This window comes from Brachyistius frenatus, unplaced genomic scaffold (assembly GCF_029030835.1).
Source record: "Brachyistius frenatus isolate BFR_SWC_R1_liver_20210118 unplaced genomic scaffold, ASM2903083v1 Contig_302, whole genome shotgun sequence".
Taxonomy (NCBI): Eukaryota; Metazoa; Chordata; class Actinopteri; family Embiotocidae; genus Brachyistius; species Brachyistius frenatus.
In genome coordinates this window covers 217,763-239,450 of record NW_027210901.1, presented here as the reverse complement: position 1 = coordinate 239,450, position 21,688 = coordinate 217,763, and the positions used below count along the sequence as shown (strand labels likewise).

Sequence of the window (21,688 nt, the reverse complement as noted above, 5' to 3'; positions counted from 1 at the left end):
CTGGAAATATTCAATCTTATTAAGGGCCAAATATCTCCGCACATCTGCCTCCTTCTGCCTCCTCCTCTGACATGTGTTCGATTCCCCCTTGAAGTATGTCAGAAATCAAAATGCATGTGAATACAATAATAAACCAAAACTTCAATAAACCAACACTTACACCAAAAAACCCTAAAAAATACAATAATATAATACAAAACAATATCAATCAAAAAAACCTGAAAACCAAATCCAATGATAAAGAAAAATCAAACCTCAACTGATAATATCACAAAAAATAAATAACAACTTTTGCAGCTTTCAGAGACAGATGTAAAAACTATTCTAGTTTTAGATCTTCATTTTTGTCATTTTTATGGTAATAAATGTCATATAAATAAGACTTATTAGAGTTTTGGTCATTGCCATTCAGATTATTATATTAAACGTTACTGTTGAGTGGAAGATTTTCAACACTGTCGCCCCCCTAGTGGTTAAATCAAAGCAGACAATGTGGAAACATTGATCGCCACAAAATATGAACTCTTTTTAATCTTTAGTTTTCTCAATTTATGTAGATAACTGCCACATAAATAGAAGTTATTACAGACAGAGAGAGCCAGTGTAAGCACCAATAAATTCACATCATAACAAATACAATCTGTGACTAAATAAATTTCACATTAAAATCATCACAAGCCCCATTTAGACACTCTTTTAGAGCATACAGTGATATTATGTCATCTTCATTTAAAGCACTTCAACCCCTTTCTGCAGCGCCCCCTGCTGTTTGGAGGTTGGCGCCAAGAAAGACAGAAATGTGGGTCAAAAATTATGAGTAACTTTGATCAAAACGCATTTAAAAAACGTTTTCTTTTGTGTGTGCAGTGACATCAGGTTCCTGAAGGTAGTTATTCAGGTCAGATCTGTGACGTCATCATCAACTCTTCATGACAGGAAGATGTGAAGGATGATGATCACCTGGAAAATGTTGCTTTGCATTTTTTACTATCAGGATAAATTATTAATCAATGGATCTATCAAAATTTTTATTTTATTTTATACCAGGTGTCTTTATTTCAACATCCTATATAATGTTTATATTTTAATTATAGCCTCCACCTATTTTCCTTTCTGAATGCTTTATTAAAAACATGTTTTTTTTTATATTTTACTAATTCTAAATTATCTGCATACAAATACTAATAAAACTCCGATTAATATTGTCAGGAATAAAAAAGTTGATTTATACAAACTCCATGCTTGTCCGCACAGATGTGTAAAGTGACAGTTTCATCCAAACAAAAACGTTAAGTGTCCGGAAGTGACCTTCAAAATAAGACTATGATTTGATTGAGTCTTCCACAAATCATAAATGTTATTTTGTTACGTGTAATCTGTAATCAATGATTTATTTGACTCAAAAATGATTTCTTCTTGAAATCCACATTTAATCTTTTTTTATTTTTTATTTTTTTTTATTTTTTTACTTTTGGTGCGTTTTATTCAATTAACTTCAGCTGTAGGTATGACCTATTCATTCATCTTTTTAAAATTAATATTCAGATTATACAGTTCAGTTCAATGTTGTGTTGACAAATATTGAACATGACTTGGACTAGTCCTCCAAAGACTTGAAACTTGACCTGGACTAGTCCTTTAAAGACTTGAAACTTGACTTGGACTAGTCCTTTAAAGACTTGAAACTCGGCTTGGACTAGTCCTCCAGAGACTTGAAACTTGACTTGGACTAGTCCTTTAAAGACTTGAAACTTGACTTGGACTAGTCCTCCAATTATTTGAAACTTGACTTGGACTAGTCTTCCAATGACATGAAACATTACTTGGACTAGTCCTCCAGAGACTTGAAACTTGACTTGGACTAGTCCTCCAATGACTTGAAACTTGACTTGGACTAGTCCTTCAGAGACTTGAAACTTGACTTGGACTAGTCCTGTAAAGACTTGAAACTTGACTTGGACTAGTTCTGCAAAGACTTGAAACTTGACTTGGACTAGTCCTTTAAAGACTTGAAACTTGACCTGGACTAGTCCTCCAAAGACTTGAAACTTGACCTGGACTAGTCCTCCAATGACTTGAAACTTGACCTGGACTAGTCCTCCAGAGACTTGAAACTTGACTTGAAATAGTCCTTCAGAGACTTGAAACTTGACTTGGACTAGTCCTGTAAAGACTTGAAACTTGACTTAGACTAGTTCTGCAAAGACTTGAAACTTGACTTGGACTAGTCCTTTAAAGACTTGAAACTTGACTTGGACTAGTCCTCCAGAGACTTGAAACTTGACTTGGACTAGTCCTCCAATGACTTGAAACTTGACCTGGGCTAGTTCTGTAAAGACTTGAAACTTGACCTGGACTAGTCCTCCAGAGACTTGAAACTTGACTTGGACTAGTCCTGTAAAGACTTGAAACTTGACTTGGACTAGTTCTGCAAAGACTTGAAACTTGACTTGGACTAGTCCTTTAAAGACTTGAAACTTGACTTGGACTAGTCCTTCAGAGACTTGAAACTTGACCTGGACTAGTTCTGTAAAGACTTGAAACTTGACTTGGACTAGTCCTTTAAAGACTTGAAACTTGACTTGGACTAGTTCTGCAAAGACTTGAAACTTGACTTGGACTAGTCCTTTAAAGACTTGAAACTTGACTAGTCCTGGACTAGTTCTAGTCCTTTAAGACTTGAAACTTGACCTGGACTAGTCCTCCAAAGACTTGAAACTTGACCTGGACTAGTTCTGTAATGACTTGAAACTTGACCTGGACTAGTCCTCCAGAGACTTGAAACTTGACCTGGACTAGTCCTCCAGAGACTTGAAACTTGACTAGTTCTGTGAAGACCGCTGTAATCGCGTTTTAAGCCAGTGTGGAGTCTTTTATTTTGAAGCCGAAGCCACCGGACGTCCGGTCGTCGGTGAACTTCTGCCTGTCGGTCCTGTCTGCGGATCAGAGCAGCACCGATCTGATGTGAGGAGGATCATGGACTAAACATGGCCCACAGGAGAAGCCCTTTCCTCGAAGGTAAGCCGTGACACTCCGCTGCGCTGCTCCGGGCGGCCCGCGGCCCTTTTACCCGCTCTCAGCCGCCGGATCCCGGCCGGAGGCTCGTTTCGGGTCCGCTGGTGTCGGAACATTACCGGTCCACAGTACGAGCGGCTCCGGAGCGTGTGGCTAACGTTAGCTAGCCCCACAAAGCTGGCTGTTTCCACCGCTCATCCTCACACACCGGCGGGGAGGAGGGGGGATGAGCGCCGGCAGGCCGGTGGCAGCGCCGCATGCCCGGGCCTGGAGGGGGAGCTCAGACACCGGCGGGGAGCTCCGGTCCGGCCGGTGTAAAAACGGAACCTGGTCCCGGGAAGCCGGAGCTAGCTCTGTTAGCGCTGCCGTTAGCACGGCTGCTACGTGAGGCCTTCCTGTCGCTGCAACGAAACGTTCATGAAACACAGAAAGATGCACAAACACGTCAATAACAAACAAAAACACGGAGAGGGAGAGCAGACACGCAGGCAGCCGCCGGAGAGCTTCAAATACCCGCTGGAAGAAATAGGAAGCACGTAAACACTCTCTGGTTCTTCTGGTTCTCATAAGTTCACCTTTAAAACGGAAGATCTTTGATTAGAAATGTCAATAAATAGATCAAATGATGATTAAAACCATCTCAGCGGGGTCCCCCCCCCCCCCCCCCCAGGAGAGGACCTTTCTGGGTTCAGTGTCTGAAGCAGAGCAGTGAAAACATGCTGAAAGAGGACAAAACGGAGTCTGTGTTGTTGTTGTTGTTGTTGTTGTTGTTGGGCGGTGAAGCCCTCCGTGTCTCAGACCTAAAGGATGTATCATGTTTTAAAATCGAGTTATAATATGAAACCTGAGCAGCAAAACAAACACTTTTTAAACAGCTTCCTGAGAGAAATATCATCATTTTAAAACCTTTTATATTTAAAGGTTAATCTGTTGTTTTCTCACAATAAACATGAAAATCATGTCAAAACATTAGTTAGTAAATGTTCACTGGCGCGCCACGTGTGGATTAATCCGCCGCTGAAAGTAGTCCTCATCAAATGCACAATGTTTACTTGAAACTGCAGCAGTCAGCTGTTTAAGATGCAAAACCTTTTTTTGTAATGTGCAACTAGATGTGATTTATGATCAGTAAGTTCAGAGTCTGCAGGAAGCAACAACCTTCAAGAGGAAATGTCCCGAGTGTCGTCTCGAGGTGGACTTCAGACCTGAAACTGGAGCAGAGGAACATCAGACCTTCGGGTACAAGTTTTGGGGAACAGAAAATCTTCAACCTGCCCACTTATAACAGTGTTCCTGAGCCCATGCAGTGATTTCCACCACAGCATCATGGCTGTTAATTGGAGTTGTGCCGCCTGTGGGCCCAAAGATCACATCCATCCAATGTTGTTTCTGGCCTTTGGTCCTCGTATCTGATTTTGGGGAACATGAAAGCGTCATCGGGCCCGCTCAGCCTGTTGTCCTGTTGGACAAGCCCGTAGCTGACGAGGTAGACGGCTCGTTGTCTGCATCTTTACCCAGAAGCCTCAGGAGAGGGTTGGACATGTCGGCAGATCCACCCGGTGCTTGTTATGGAGGTGGTGAGCTGCGTCTCCTCCGGTGGTTTGTGATGGCGACTCGTGTCTTTTGGATTTTGAGCTTCAGGTGAGAGTTGAAGCTGCCGGACGCGTCGGTCCGGATGAATCGGTCTGTCGGTTCTGTTTCGTAGCTGTCGATCACAGATTTCTGTTCAAGCCTTCGAGGAGCAGATAAAACGAGACGTCTGAATGTTGTCATTCACAGATCTGTCGGAGAGCTCAGGAGACGTGAACGAGCTCCGCGCAGGTTTAAGTGCTGTTTACCTGCCGGATCGCCTGCGTTACCGTGACGATGTTTGATTACGTTTCCTCCTCCGACTGAAACACATTTCCACATTTATCGGCGTTTCCGGTTGCGTTTTTCAGTAAAACGTTGGAACCCTTTGCTGTTTTCTGGGTTTGTTTTTCATCCTCTTCAGAAAATTCTGTTGATTTCTTCTTTTTTTTTTTTTTAGGGAGAAACAGGAAGTCGGGATGTTGCGGTTGAACTCTCAACAACATCCAGCAGATGTTTTCTTTGTCGGTTTGTGCGACGACGACACCGCGGATCGTGTTTGTTCTCGGTTGGTGTGAAAGTCATATATATATCTTTTTATATACCTTCGGAGATGTAGAGACGTACAGGAGCTGCACAAAACTGAAGCATGAACAAACGGTTCAGACTGTGGGCAGCGAACACGTCTCGGTGGAGCAGACCGAAGAAAACAGCCAATAAACACATCCATGTCTCCACAACTCAGTTTATTCTTTAGTAATTTATCAGCGGGACCAGTTTAATACCTGGCTCTGGAACACTAAAATGACCCCAAAAAACTCTAAACTGCATGAATGCTGCGTTCAGGGGAGGTCAGGAGATATGGAAATGCCAGTTCTTGTTGCAGCAGACAGATCTTGGGCTGCATGAAGATCTAAAGTTCATCTTTAAACCCTGAAGCAGGTCCTTGTTCTCCATAAAAACAGCGCCAGTGTTTGGCTGATCCTGCAGCCTCCTCCGGTCAGTACCGAGGGTTTGTTTACCCCGTCAGGACGCGGACTTCCTGTCCACACGGACCCTCCGTCGGCCGGCGGAGGCAGATTAACTTCATTACGTGCTGCTGATTTGGCGGTTCGAGGTTCTCGCTGCAGAGCGACGGAGACGATTATATTTCAGGGGAGAAAAGCGGCGTTGAGATAATAGATGTTTTATCATCCGGCACTTTAGGGGCCTCATTATACCAATAGAGCTGCACATGAACGCACCAGCAGGCTTTAATCAATCCACACGTGGAGCCGCGTTTCCACTCGGAGGCACGAGAGGAATAAATAAAGGAAAGGATGGCATCAAGTCTACATGAAATACTTCTGTCATGTAATGAAGCTTTTACCTGCAGAACAGACTGTCAACATCATCAAGTGTAGAGGACATGTTGGGAATCCAACCGCTGGCGTCTTCCTCCAAATTCACCTCAAATTTAGTTCTTCGCCTCTTTATCCAACAGCTCCGTGAACTCCAGGGCAAACTTTGTTTTACTGGACGACCTCTCCGCTTATTTGTGTCTTTCTTAAAGCACTTTTCTGCAACAACAACATTTCCCTAATAACAGCTTCAGGAACAAAACTCAGAACCACAGACTGATATTAAACTACAGACTGAATATTAAACTACAGACTGGATATTAAACTACAGACTGGATATTAAACCACAGACTGAATATTAAACCACAGACTGAATATTAAACCACAGACTGGATATTAAACTACAGACTGGATATAAAACCGCAGACTGGATATTAAACTACAGACTGGATATTAAACTACAGACTGGATATTAAACTACAGACTGGATATTAAACCACAGACTGAATATTAAACCACAGACTGAATATTAAACCACAGACTGGATATTAAACTACAGACTGGATATAAAACCGCAGACTGGATATTAAACTACAGACTGGATATTAAACCACAGACTGGATATTAAACTACAGACTGGATATTAAACTGCAGACTGGATATTAAAATACAGACTGGATATTAAACTACGGACTGGATATTAAAATACAGACTGGATATAAAACTACGGACTGGATATTAAGCTACGGACTGGATATTAAACTACGGACTGGCTATTAAACTATAGTCTGGATATAAAACTGCAGTCTGGATATAAAACTACAGACTGGATATTAAACCACAGACTGGATATTAAACTACAGACTGGATATAAAACTACAGACTGGATATAAAACTACAGACTGGATATTAAACCACAGACTGGATATAAAACTACAGACTGGATATAAAAGTGTTCGTAGCTTCAGGTCTGTAAAATGGTTCTGATGCAGAAGTGTTTTAATCTGCAATACCACCGAGTGTCACTAGAGGTCGGCTCCAAAAATAGTAAATAGTGTCCGACCTCCAGGACACTGAATGATGCTCTGAAATTTAAGAAACATAACAGCACTTGTTGACCTACTCTCATGTCACAAATAGTTATATTTATTTACCACATTCTTATTGACCAGAACTTCCAAACAAAATGATTTAAATCTGAAAAGAAATCAAATTAATATGCTGCTTTTGATGGAAGGTGACATGAGTGTACATGTGGACATGTTTGCAGCTGTTAATAACCAGCGGCTGCCTGTGATCAGCTGATGCCTGTGTGTTGGTGTGTCGGTCCTGTTGTCGTCCTGCACTGACGTGAGTCTGGTTTTATTGTCCGATTCAAGCGCTGGAAAGATCAGAGAGCCGCCGAGATGGAGGCTACAAGCCCAGCTGGAGCTTCTCTCTTCCTGGTGACAGTGAAGTGGAGAGGAGACATGAGTAAGCACTTCTCCAGCCCTCCTTCTCAGAGCTGCACTGCATCCACATCTACCTCCACATCCTCCACCTCCACCTCCACCTCCTCCACCTCCACCTGAGCAGCAGCACAGGCTCATGTCCTCCACTGCTAATCCTCCTGCATGCTCGGGTCGGACCGATATGTTCAGGAGACGCACCTGCAGCTTCATTTAAGTTTAATCTTCAGCTGATGAGTATTTTCTGTATCTGAGTCTCAGCTGATGTCCAAAAACCAAAGTTTATAAGAAAATGTATCACATTTCAGAAGCTGTGATCAAAATGTTTTCTCTAAATTACTTAAATAATTTAACTTTTAGCAGAAATAAGTTACTGATTTAGGTTTCTGTCCAAACGTTGAGCAGATTTTATAAAAATTTCAAGAAAATCTGCAAAAATAATCTGCACATGTAGTTATTTATGGAGATGAACAGCAGGTGGCGCTGATTCTCTCGTCAGCGCTGTTAAACAACTACAGAAGAAGAGTCACTAAACAATTAAAAAAGCACCAGTCAAACAGATAAATATGAATTATGTTTTCGTCTATATTTCGTCCTTCCAGTGAAACTTCTCAGATATTTCGTTTATTCACGAGATCTGTTTCCATTTTTTATTGATTTTCTTGAAGCCTAAATGAATAACTATCACGTGAAAAAGGACAAAAACTGAAATGAGCTCGTTTTGGGTGTTTATGTTTGAAAAATGTGTCAGAGGATTATTAATATAGTTTATGATTCATTTTACTGTTGGAATATTCAGGACTGACATTATAAAAAAAAAATATATCGGTCAAACCCTACATGTGATTTTGTTAACGTACAGACGTGTTATTTTATCACACGGACACACAAACACTCATTAAACTCCATGAAACATTAAAATGTTCTGAAACTGAGTGAACACATGATTTTAACCCTCCTCTCCTCTTCCTCTAATCCTCTTCCTCTCAGTTTGGTGAGCATGGAGGAGATGGACCGGCAGCAGCCGACCTCTCCCGAGGAGAAAAAGGTACCCCCCCTCCCGCCTCACTTCCTGTCTCTCTGAATGGCTCATCTTCATCTGTTGTTGTTGTTATTGTTGACGACCTCTGATTGTTCCTGAATATTTATCTGTGACTGATGACCCCTCTCTTTGTTTTCTTAATGTGTGTGTGTGTGTGTGTGTGTGTGTGTGTGTGTGTGTGTGTGTGTGTGTGTGTGTGTGTGTGATGTCTCCAGTCTCCGGCTCTTCGTCACTTCTCGTCCTCCGACTCTTTGAGGACGTATGAAAACCGGCCGAACAACCACATCAGGCCTCTGAGCCGGATCGGACCCAAGAAGCTCAGGTACTTCCTGTTTACACCTGTTTACAGCTGTTTACACCTGAAGTGAAAACACTTATTACAATTATTTGCCTCTCTTTTTTTTAACCTGTGTGCTGCTAACACATCTGTGACGGCAGTTGTTGTACGAGCAACAAATCGTTCAATAAAATCAAATAAATCAACAACAATTAGTGCTGAATCAGTCGGATAATAAAGTAGAAAGTAGATCCAGACACTAAATTTAAAGGTTCATAACAGATAGAAACGTGTTTATAGAGGAAAATCTGCTGAGCTCATGATGTAACCGTGATCCTGTGGCTCCTCCCCCTCCCACAGTGAGGCGACGTCGCCCCCGGTGGCCAGCAGAAACAACTACTTCATCATCCGGCCCGCCCCGTCGCAGGGTGTCGTTCTGCAGGGACGACACTTCCAGCACGCAGAGATGCCCTCAGCCATCAGGAAACCAGGTCAAAGGTCAGTGAGAAGGAAACCCAGCGGCTCCACAACTACACTTCCCATCATGCATCGTTATCTGGGTTCGAAACAGGAAGACGCGTTGCCGTGATTCAGTGAGTGTTTACATGCGTGTTTACATGCGTGTGCAGAATCAGCCGTTAGCGACACACTCGCCGACGTGCCGACAGCCATCGGAGGAATGTTTTACAACCGAAGGAAATCTGAAACACGTGAAGTTCTGCACTTAAAAACAGCGATTTAAAAAATAAAATAAAAAATCTGGTGATTTCTAAGCACATTTATTTATTCTTTGTAACGGACGATGGAAATCATTTTAATCTGAGAAAGTAGAAGTCAAACTGGATTTAAAAACATGGACGTCGTGTTCTGGAAACGTGTGAACGACCTGCGTGACATCGATGAGTGAACTCGGTTCAGACGACCGAAGATCATATTTCAGCTCATTTTCATTTTGGGAAACTCTTCAACGAGTGTTTCCTGGAAGCTCGTATTTGCTGCATGTCAGATATTCTTCTGCAGACGTGAAAGCAATTTAAATGTGAAGATGAACTTCGTTCCGTTTGCAGACGACAGATTAGAGTCTTCTGTTAAAATGGAATCGGTTTGGTTGAATCTCCGGCTGTTAAGATGTTTCTCTTCTGATTGTCGTCTTCACGCAGCCTCGATCTGAAGGAAAGGTAAGACTTTGATCCCCAGAGTTTCACGCCCCTCCTCATGTCTGCAGACACACCGTCATGTTTTCTCAGCGAGGACTCGTCTCGTCCATCGTGTGTTGTTTCACTGTGTAAAATGAAGTCCAGGCGTCGCCGCGACTGTTTGAGGAAGTGAGAGAATAAAGTGGGAGGAGCTTCAGGTGTGGACGCACCTGCACGCTGACACGGTTCGACGGAGGAGCTCCTCCTTCACGTCTACTCCTGAAACCCCATCTGGATTCATGTTTGGGTTTTCAAGCTGAAATGGAAACAGCAACACAAACAACAACAGCGGCAAACCGACAACAACAACAATAAACTGATAACAACAACAATAAACTGATAACAACAACACAACAACAACAACACATCAACAGTGTAGATTCGTGTCCTAAAAGCCCTTAAAATGTGTAGATTTGGTTTGAATCGGGCACAAATGTGTTCAATAGCTTGAAGTCTCATCAGGAAATCATTGAAAACTTCTCCCGTCTTTAAGTTTCACATTAAATGCAAAATGTAAAACTTTGAAAGTGAAATAAAGTCATGAAACGTTCCTCCGTACTGCTGTCGGATGAAGTTTCTCTCTGACCGAACGCTTTGTCGTCTCTTCAGAAACGACTTCTCCACCACGCAGCAGGCTGTCGAAGTGGACAGCATCGTCCTCACCTGTCCGGAGATCACGGGTAAATAAAAACGGTCGCGTCACTTCCTGTCATGAAACGGAAGATTTCTCTGAAAAGTGGAACTCTGAATGAATCGTAATAAAATCCTTAAACGAGTCGTTTTGTGTCGATGGTTTGATCCTTCAGAGGCGGAGACGCTAAACATCAAACGTCGCGTCCAGCAGAAGAGGAAACCGCTGGAGGACTTCTGCAGTCTTCAGTCGCAGGTCAAAGCACCGGAGGTAGGCTGGACTTCATTACCCAGAATGCACCTGATGCCTGCACGTATCTGTTTGTGTGGAAGCTTTAACACCTTTATGAGGCGATGACGTCACACGTTTCTGTTTTTCGGCGTCATTAAAAGGCCCCAAAAAAACCGAACGCGTCTTTAACGAGTTTTTGTTGCTCCGTTAGTTCCGGCCGACCTTCTACAAGACGGTGTGTGTGAAGTGCAACAAGCCGAGCGAGGACGCCGCCAAGTGTCCGAGCTGCGAGAGCAGCCCGGCGCTGCTGCCCTGCCAGCAGGCCACGCTGTCGTCGCCGACCCCCCGCCCCCCCATCCGGTCTCAGCCCTCCGCCGGGCCCAACAGCCCGCAGCAGAACTTCTACAAACCGGCCACCACCGTGAGGGCGGCGCCGCCGCCGCGCGGGGAGACGCTGCCCATACGGATCTCCAACACCAGGGGGACGCTGCTGCCGCTCAACAACCCGGCCGGGACGTCCAGCTGCTGCGGAGTGAGGAACCCGCCCAAAGGGAAGCGGACGGCGGCGGCGGCCCAGCGGCACGAACTCAACGACCCCAGTGAGTAAAAGAAGTGCTTCGTTCTCTGTGTCTGTTTGATTGACAGGCCCGTGGTGCAGTCAGGTTACAGCTATCGGTGGGCGGGACGTAGTATCGTCAGGTTTCCAATCAGATCGGTCGGATCCACCGCTGGCTCCTCCCCCAGCTCATCCAAATATGGTCACTTCCTGCTCCACAAAACCCCCAAAGATGACGACGGCCTAAATGCTTCCCTGAAGTCGCACCTTTGTCGGGTAAAGAGTGAGATGAGCTGCTGGTTCGTCCTCCTGCGACGTGCCGCTGAGTGTTCGTGGTATCTGGTGGCTGCCGTCCTCCTCGGTCTGCTTTTAAAATGTCTCCTCTAACATCAGCAGCCGCTCGGATATCTTTAATGTCACGGCGGCTCGGTGAGTTCAGACTCCCGCTCGGCTCTGTGAAGTGTCTAGATGTGGAGTGGGCGGTTTGTTTGTCTCCTGGCGGCGGGTATTTCAGCCGGCGGAGACAAAGTGCAGAACCGTCTGAGTTCTGGACCGTGTTTTCAGACGGAGGGTTTTATTAAAGTGAGACGATGGTGTGACTGACCTGTAGAGGGCAGCACTGCGTTCATCACCGTCACGTGCTTCACGTCAACCCGATTAAACTGTCCTCTCGCTTCCTGTCTCGGTGACACATTCAAGGACCAATAAACACCAGGAATATTCTGTATTTATCCACCCGCTGCATATTTCATGTGTTTTTTTTTTTTTTTATGTCAAAAATCCTCCGGATTCATTCTGAATATAACAAATAATGAGCTTCGGCTGTCAGTCTGAACGTGACCTCGGTAGAAACATCCCTTAAGAAATCGTTCCGGTTTTGCATCTGGAAACACGTCTGATGAAAACTGAGCTCATCATTTAATTTAAATAAATTTCTGAGAAGAAAATCCATCAAACGACAACGTATTTAAACGTCCGTGTGTGACGACTCCCTCTCAGTCGTCCTGTCCAGCGACGACGACGACGACGAGGCCGACAACGCCAGCACGGGCAGCGTCAACCGACTGGACAGCGTGTCCCCTCGACCCGCCGACTCCGCCCACTCCTCCCCGGCGCCCTCCGGAGGCCGAGTGGAGGCGGCGGTGAAGAGCGCCGGAGAGCCGCAGCAGGACGAGCTGAGCGCCGAGTTCTTCGAGGACGTCAACATGAAGATCACGATACCGCGGAGAGCCCGCATGAAGGACCAGGTGGGAAGAAACAGGAAGTGATGTCAGTGTATTTGATTGTTCAGCGAAGTAAATAAAAAACCTTCTCGTCTGTTCCCAGTTTGGAAATCAGCCCCCCGAGCAGTTTTCTCCGCGGCCGAAGAAGCCAAAGTTCATGTCGACGAAGTGCGACAGCATCATCCTGGAGTGTCGGAGCGTGAGAGTCGGGACGCTGCGCAGGATGGTGACCAAGCCCGTCGTCGTGAGTCAAAATAATACACATATTATATATCATTATGTCTGATATTATTATGTAGAGTGGATCATTTAAAATCAGGGAAGTCTGTACTTGGAGGGTGTTATAACGCGCTGTGAACTTTTTACCTCGCTGACTCCACCTCAGCACTTCCTGCAGGTCTTTCAAAATTAAAGCCTTCACAGGAAGTGAAGGTTTATTCCATTTTTTTTAAAAACTGCTGTTGAGTTTTTATTAAAAGCAGCTTTAATAAATTAATTAGTCAAACACGACAGGTGTCTTTATTTAAAAAAAAAAATTGAATTAATCTGTATTAAAACCATAAATAACAGCTTTATGAACAGTTAAATGTGTGCTGTTTGTTCTCAATGGTAAATTCTTTGTTCTTCTGTGTTTTCAGTTTTCCGTCGATCACATCCAGCTGGAAACTGAAGGTGAGACGCTGCAGCCGACCTGCTCGTCACCGAGCTCTGAAATCAGCTTCTCTGGAGTTATTTCTGATGTGTGTGTGTGTGTGTGTGTGTGTGTGTGTGTGTGTGTGTGTGTGTGTGTGTGTGTGTGTGTGTGTGTGTGTGTGCTGCCGTCAGGTCCGGAGCGCGGCACCCTGGAGAAGGTCTGCCTGCAGGCGTCGGAGCTCATCAGCTGCGAGTGGTGCAGCGTCCGGAAACTTCCCGTCCTGTTCTTCCAGACGAGCCCGTCGGAGTGTCTCCGCCTCCGCACGCAGCTCGACATGTCGAGGGAGAACGGCAGCCTGTGGTACGACTGCAGCGGCGACCGTGAGTACACCGCGGAAAACAAAAACAAACAAAAAAACTACCGAGTCAGCACTTTTCTCTCACCGTACAGGAGTGAAGCTGAAAAATGACCCTGCCGTCTTTTACTGCTGAGTTTTTATCTGATTATGAATGATGACATCATCATGAATAAAAACAGTTTGTCATAAACAGAATTAACACGATGGAGTGAAACTTGAAGTCAGCCGAGGAGAATAAAAATGAGCTGATCAGCACTAATTTTAAGAAAAATATTTTGTTATTCTTCAAACAAATTTCATCTGAAATAAAAGCAGTTTTTTTTGTCCGTGACGGATGTTAAACACAGTTTTTATCTTCGACCTGCAGTCAGTTGAATTTGTACACGTTTACACTCCTTCACACATGATGGCAACACAGTTGTAAACAGTGAAACTATTTGTGACTCGTGTACTCAATCATTAAAAAATATTTTAAAAATAATAATAAACTCGATAAAATAACTGAGAATGAATAAAAAGGCTTCAAAGCGTAAATCTCAAAAAGTCAAATCAAACAGGAGTCGCACAGTTAAAGGTCGACTTTAAATTGAATCTGTCACACAATGAAACGTCTGAGTCGAAGCGTCTCTCGTCTTCGCTGCTGTCAGAGGTGGACGAGAAGTACATCGTGCTGATCTTCGAGAACGGGCTGGCGATGAAGGAGCAGATGATCCTGGAGGACATCCTGGGCGTCATCGGGAGGACCAACAACCTCAGCAACTTCCCGGCCAAGCTGACCTTCGAGGAGGCCAACATCCGGCTGGTGAACTACAACAAGGCCACGAGGCAAAAGGAGGAGAAGGTGGGTGTTTATGTTCCGTCAGCTGACTCGTAGTTCACGTCTCTGCAGCTGTTTGATGAATCCAGGAGATCCGAGTTTTTGTGTTTGCAGCTCAAAAGGACAATTGTGATTAAAAAAGAAAAAAAAAAAGAGTTCTTCTTTTATTTTTCAAAGGTTTTGAGTCCAAAAAAACATATAAAACTCAATCTAATGGTCTTCATTTATTAGTAGTCTTGTTTAAGACACCTTAAATGTTTCATACCGCGACTATCTGAAGATGAACCGCTTTGTTCCACTCTGATGAAGTGAAGCCAGAATATGGTGGACGTTTTGGGAAAACCCCCGAAAATGAAGTTAAGGAGGAACTTTGTTTACACGGGGTGATAAAAAAGTATTTGGTTCGTAAAATTAGTGAGTGGCTGTTGCCGGTTGTTGCCATGGAAACGTGGGTGTACGTTTGAGTTTTCTGAAAACATGATCATTTTTCCATTAACTCCAGCAAAGAACGGACGCCGACTGGAAGAATTTAAGTTTGAAGTATATTTTAATTGCAAAAAATTGAACCATGAATGTAACGAAACAAAAGAGAAACCGTGGAAACGCGTCTCTTCAAGTGATGGTCTTCATTTTTATTTGTCGCCAAACTTGCTACCATTCTTCCACGTTGAAAGAATTCGGTGAGAAAATTCCCAGCGTAACGTTTTCTTTACTTCCCGTCTCTCTGCAGGGGAAACTGGTCTCCCCGGTAACCACGCAGGTCGCCGCGGGAACGCCCGTCACCGTGGCCGTACGCACGCGGATGGCCACCCGCCAGCACGCCGGCAACTACTTTGAAGACGACGACGAGGACATGACCGACCTCCAGCCCACCTTCTCCGGACCGATCGTCAAGTGAGTGACTTCAACCGTCTCGTATCAGGAGCTGTCGCGACTTTAATAAAGAACATCAGCTGCTACGTTAGCATAGAGAAGCTAACGTTAGCGTTCGTGGACATTGTGTGAAGCGTTTTCGTACCTTCGGTGTTCAACAAACCTTCACGACCGGTGGAAACAACAAAGCGTACAATAAAGTTTTACAAGAGTACTGAAGCATCAGGTGGTAGAAAGTAACCGTTGCCGTGGTGACCGCTGGATGTTTGTCCTCCAGGTTGATGGTGTATCCGCCTCCTCCAGCCAAAGGTGGCATATCAGTCACCAACGAAGACCTCCACTGCCTTAACGATGGAGAATTCCTCAACGACGTCATCATAGACTTTTATTTAAAGTAAGTCCTTCTGTCATTCAGTTTATTTTTCAGAGTGAAATCGTGTCGATCGGTTTCTGACATTGTTTTTTATTGTGTTTCAGATATTTAGTTTTAGAGAAATTGAAAAAAGAAGACGCACAAAGAATCCACGTGTTCAGCTCCTTCTTCTACAAGCGTCTGAACCAGAGAGAGCGCAGGAACGTCCCCGACGCCGCCAACCTGCCGTGAGTTTCCACGGTTACGGCCAATCGCGTTTTTACAGAGTTTCACTGCTCAACTTCAACTTCAACTTCGTTTTGGTTTCTCAGGATCCAGAAACGAAAGCACAACCGGGTGAAGACGTGGACTCGACACGTGGATCTGTTCCAGAAGGACTTCATCTTCGTTCCCATCAACGAGTCGTGAGTTGGATCAAATATCTCGTTCGTGGTCTCCAGAGGGTGAATCTGACGAGGGTGACATTTTGAATCCAAATATCTCGACACCTTTTGGATGGATTGGTTTGATCTTTGGTGCAGATGTTCGTGATCCCCTCACGATAAGTTTCAGTCATTTTGGTGATCCTTCACCTTTTCCTGCGGCGCCACCATCTGGTAGAAATTAGAATTCGTCCAATACTTTGTGTTCAGTGCTAATTCTCAATTCTTAATACACTTTATGGTGAATTTTAGCATTGCCATTGTGACCTTGTTAGCATGCTAATGTTAGCATATAGCTCTCACAAAGCTACTAGCGTGGCTTGAGACTGAGGAAGCAAATTATACTCGACTTATTTTGGGAAAGCTGTAATGATCTCTTAAAAGTCTCCTAAATGATTCCAGGAACTTGATTTGTGTCCTTTTTAAACTCTTTCTGGTCAGAGCTCACTGGTACTTGGCGGTCATCTGCTTCCCGGGCCTCGAGGGTCCGGTGTTCGAGCAGAACCCGCTGTACCCCGGCCCGTTTCCCGCCTCCGCCTCGGCGCCGGACCTCCAGCCCGAGGAGCCCATCGCGGACCACTGCCGTCCGCTGTCCCCCGACGGAGACGAGCTGGACAGCTCCTCGGAGCAGCCGTCCCCCGGAGGGCCCGACGGGTCCGCGGAGGCTCTGACCAACGGCGACCACTTCACAGAGGGGGGTCCGGACCCGCCCGCCAACGGCCGGGCCGACCCGGAGCAGCACTACACGAGTGAGTCGACCCGGCGCCGCGGGGAAGACGTATTAAAGAGTGTTTTTATATCTGAGTTACACAGTTCATGCTCCAAAACCTCTGGACCTCAGACCGGACCGAAAGATGGACAATCAAACTTTTAGTTTTTTTATTTGCACCAGTTTGAATTCCAGAGATTCACTTTATCAGCAGCATGTTTTCTGTTTGGAGGAACGATCTTCGGTCACATCACGGCTTTCTAGAAACCTTCAAATCTCGTTAACTTCCAAATATGAGCAGCAGCGTTCGTATCAAAGAGCCTTTAATTTGTCCACTGAGACTTTAATAACTATCGAAAGAAAAATGCTTTGAAATGAGAGTCGGTCTGAGCCACTTTAATGTGACCTCCTAATTGGCTTTAGCTTTTAAAACGGTCATTGTTTGCGCCTGTAATAGATTAAAATGTGAAAATCCTGAACAAACTAATCACTAAACTAGAAATAAAATTAGGAGCGTGAAGTGTTTCTGTGCTGCAGTAATCAGATTCATCAGTTTTCTCACATATTTTAACTTTTAAACCGTTTTTTATCAGATTTTAATTTCATTATTTTAAATTTATTGACTCCACATAAGAGTTTCATGTTCAGATATAAAAGATCAAATAACCATCTGAGGAAGGAAACCTGAGTGTTATTGATGTTTGTTTGTGTTATTGATGTTTGTTTGTGTGTTATTTATGTGTTTGTTTGTGTTATTTATGTTTGTTTGTGTTATTGGTGTGTTTGTTTGTGTTATTGGTGTGTTTGTTTGTGTTATTGATGTGTTTGTGTTATTGATGTGTTTGTTTGTTATTGATGTGTTTGTTTGTTATTGATGTGTTTGTTTGTGTTATTGATGTGTTTGTTTGTTATTGATGTGTTTGTTTGTTATTGATGTGTTTGTTTGTGTTATTGATGTGTTTGTTTGTTATTGATGTGTTTGTTTGTTATTGATGTGTTTGTTTGTGTTATTGATGTGTTTGTGTGTTATTGATGTGTTTGTTTGTGTTATTGATGTGTTTGTTTGTTATTGATGTGTTTGTTTGTTATTGATGTGTTTGTTTGTGTTATTGATGTGTTTGTGTGTTATTGATGTGTTTGTTTGTGTTATTGATGTGTTTGTTTGTTATTGATGTGTTTGTTTGTGTTATTGATGTGTTTGTTTGTGTTATTGATGTGTTTGTGTGTTATTGATGTGTTTGTTTGTGTTATTGATGTGTTTGTTTGTTATTGATGTGTTTGTTTGTGTATTTTCCAGGCGAGTTGCACAGAATCAGTGTGTGTTACGGTTCAGTGAAAGAAGACGCCTTCACCTTCTCTGACGACCAGAGCTCCTGTCAGGTACTCCGCCCCTTCCTGTCTGCCTCTTACTTCCTGTCTCTCCGTCATCAGCCAATCACTGAGTGTGTGTGTGTGCCTGTGCAGGACGAGTGCAGCGACGACGGGGCTCTGGCCGAAGACCCCCCCCCCTCCTCCGACTCCGTTGCCCTGGCCTCCAAGCCGAGCCTCTGCAGACAGTGAGTGTGATTGCAGCGCTGCGTGTCCACCTGCAGGGGGAGCCGCTGCTCCGCCGGGAACAAGCAGGAAGTGTTGTGGGTGACGATGTGTTCTCCTCTCTCTCCGTTTCAGGCCGTGTATCCTCATCATGGACTCCCTGCGCGGTCCGGCCCGCTCGGCCGTGGTGAAGACGCTCAGAGAGTGAGTGTCTGCTGCACGTCAAACTTTACATTTCATTTATTTGTCAGGTTATTTACAGCAGTTGTTGATTTGTGTCTTTATAAAAACAGTTTCTATGTCATGTTTTAACTCTCAAGGTTTTCCACGATTCCTTAAAAGGTGTAAATCTGATTTTAAAACGTCTGTGCGAAGTCTTGAAGTCTTTACAGAGCCGAGGGAGTGATGAAAAAACGACACGAAAAAAACAAAATACTCACAAGCAGATATTTCAGAACTCTTTATAAAAGCACCAAAAGACATAAATCTAATTCTCCAGAAAAATTATGGATTCAAAGTGGCAAAAATCAAAAAGGAAATTAAAACCAGACAAGGCAGATAAAATATGAACTTTTGAAAGTGAAACATTTCTGTAGTTTGTAGTTTGTGACCCTGAGGATGACACCAAACGAATAAATATGACGATTGATCTGATTTTATTAAGTTTACTCTGAAACAAACTGTAACCAGAGTCCATCTGGAATCAAAAAAAAAATCCTTTAAATGTTTTCAGTTCTGTGTAATTATTAAAGTAGAAACGTCTCAGTGAGATCAACATGAATGCAGATTTTTTTTTTAGATCAAAAACTCGCTGTTTCATTTTGATTAGGTGTTTTTAATTTTTTATATTATTAATCCGTGCAGCTGGTGTGTGACTGAGTGTGCGTTTGTTTTAGGTACCTGGAGGTGGAGTGGGAGGTGCGTAAAGGGAGCCAGCGGAGTTTCGGGAAGGACGTGACGAGGGGCTCCAGCCCACGAGTGCCTCAGCAGGACAACTTCAGCGACTGCGGAGTTTACGTCCTGCAGTATGTGGAGAGCTTCTTCGAGGTGAGAAACATCCTCAACCAATAAAAGTTCACTTCACTTCTTCTGTGGTTTTACCAGCTCTTCTTCTACCCTTTTTTTTCAATCATATATTTTCATTGATTGATTGATATTTATAACATTTATTTAGCTGCACACACGATAAAAACCATCCAAACTTTCATATTTAAATTTTTTACATTGAATGAATTCTTTAACACAATAAACACGTAATTATTGCTGCTGTTTTCTGAAGGTTATCTCACAAATCTTTATTATATTTCATTTGTTAACAATAAAGTGTTTTGTTTTTATGTCTTGAAGTTATTGTGGTTTTCTTAGCAAATCCCATAACAAGACCAAAACCAGCAGTGTTTGTGAATCTCTCTTTTCTGAGTTCTCTACCATATGGAAATCTTAAAAAAGAAATAAAACAAGTCACATATATTAGTTATATATTTAAAAAAAATTAAAGGCTCAAAACTTCCTAAAATTTAGGGAGCGACTATTTTCCGCGGCGGATTAATCCACATTTAGAGCATGTTTATGGTAAATACATAAAATGTATTATTAACCATGAATAATTTTTGACAACAATGGAGGTTTCTGGCTCAGAGGAATATTTAGTTTTGGTCTTTTTATGCGACTCAATATCGTCTTTTATTTTAGAATTTTGTCCCTTTTGGACTTCCATACATTCCCGGTTCGATGACAAAGTAAAACGTCGATGATCGTCTTTTATTTCTCGTTGAATGCAGAACCCGATTCCCAGCTTCCACCTGCCGGTGAACCTGTCGGACTGGTTTCCTCAGCAGAGGATGAAGACGAAGCGGCAGGAGATCAAGGAGCTCATCCTGAAGATCCAGGCGCAGCAGGAGGTGGAGCGGAAGGAGCCCGGCCGGGTCGAGGCTCCGCCCCTCCGCCCCGAGGCTCCGCCCCGCCGCCCAGAGGAGCCCGAGATCGAAGAGACATCTGGGTCGAAGGGCCGGACGCCCCTCAGCCCCTGAGACGACCCCGCCCTCCCCCTCCCCTTCTCCCTCCCCTTCCTCCTCCTCCCCCTCACTCGGAGGAGGAGGAGGAGGAGGAGGAGGAGGGGACGGAGCCTGACTGTACGTTGCTGGTTTCACTTCGCCGTGCCCCCCCGACTCCCTCCAGGACCCCACAGACATCGAACCACACCTTTAACTTTGTACCGATGAAGACTGTACATACTGGAGCTCCTCCGCTGCCTTTGTAATTTACTGTTTCACTCACGACTTCGGCCCGTTAACTTATGTTCTCCTCGCCAGGACCGTCTGGGCACAACATACTGTTTTGCTCTTGCATCATTATTTTTTATGCTTTCAAGTTGTTTAGAGAAAGATGATCATAATAATAATAACAATAATAATAATAAAAGCAGAGAAAGTTATTGTTATTTGTAAGTTAACGATCGACCCATCTGGAAAAAGGAACCAACGTGTTTTCAGAGACTTTATTTCCAGCTGGTGAGTCACAGACGTAGTTCAGTGCTTGTTGTGTCTCTTCCATGTGACTGGATGAATTTTCAGCATTAAAAGCAACGGCAGATGCAAGAGCACTTCCTCCGCCTTAACTTTTCATTCATCGCAACGATCTTCAAACGTTACGACTTGTGTGATGAGTTTTTGTTTTTTTCCAGGTTGAAAAACTAAAGTCGGTTCGACCGATGTAGCGCGACGTACCGTGAAGTCAGAAAATATGAAGACCCGTTCACTTTTTGCACATTTTATCATGTAGATTTTCAAATGAATAAAATATTTCCCTTCAATCTCCACTCGGTAACCCGGAAGGACAAACGTTTTTGCTGCTGCGGAAAGAGCGATAAACTTCCCGATATTATACCACCGCCGTGCTTCACTGTGGGGAGGGTATTGGCATCATGATGCTACCACCTCCGTGCTTCACTGTGGGGAGGGTATTGGCATCATGATGCTACCACCTCCATGCTTCACTGTGGGGAGGGTATTGGCATCATGATGCTACCACCTCCATGCTTCACTGTAGGGATGTATTAGCATCATGATGCTACCACCTCCGTGCTTCACTGTGGGGAGGGTATTGGCATCATGATGCTACCACCTCCGTGCTTCACTGTGGGGAGGGTATTGGCATCATGATGCTACCACCTCCATGCTTCACTGCAGGGCTGTATTAGCATCATGATGCTACCACCTCCATGCTTCACTGCAGGGCTGTATTAGCATCATGATGCTACCACCTCCATGCTTCACTGTAGGGATGTATTAGCATCATGATGCTACCACCTCCATGCTTCACTGCAGGGCTGTATTAGCATCATGATGCTACCACCTCCATGCTTCACTGTAGGGATGTATTAGCATCATGATGCTACCACCTCCATGCTTTACTGTAGGGATGTATTAGCAGCATCATGAA

General features: G+C 44.0%; 1 protein-coding gene across 3 annotated transcripts; it reads left to right on the top strand.

The window, feature by feature from the left end:
• Positions 1-2,950: 2,950 nt before the first annotated feature.
• On the top strand, positions 2,951-21,063 carry senp6a (SUMO specific peptidase 6a). 3 transcript variants are annotated; one of them, XM_069722734.1, is made up of 24 exons: positions 2,951-3,018; positions 7,304-7,397; positions 8,363-8,420; positions 8,630-8,736; positions 9,052-9,189; positions 9,852-9,869; positions 10,497-10,567; positions 10,694-10,788; positions 10,961-11,348; positions 12,305-12,552; positions 12,632-12,772; positions 13,167-13,200; positions 13,354-13,542; positions 14,168-14,361; positions 15,068-15,231; positions 15,488-15,604; positions 15,688-15,810; positions 15,895-15,987; positions 16,447-16,754; positions 18,012-18,094; positions 18,179-18,270; positions 18,383-18,451; positions 19,144-19,294; positions 20,029-21,063. In XM_069722734.1, exons 1-24 carry the CDS (start codon positions 2,988-2,990, stop codon positions 20,275-20,277), a joined length of 3,255 nt encoding a protein of 1,084 aa, XP_069578835.1. In that variant the 5' UTR covers positions 2,951-2,987; the 3' UTR covers positions 20,278-21,063. The 3 variants fall into 3 exon arrangements, with proteins under 3 accessions (XP_069578835.1, XP_069578836.1, XP_069578837.1); XM_069722735.1 differs by lacking the exon at positions 9,852-9,869; XM_069722736.1 differs by lacking the exon at positions 7,304-7,397 and having other exon boundaries at positions 2,960-3,018.
• The last annotated feature ends 625 nt before the right edge of the window (positions 21,064-21,688 follow it).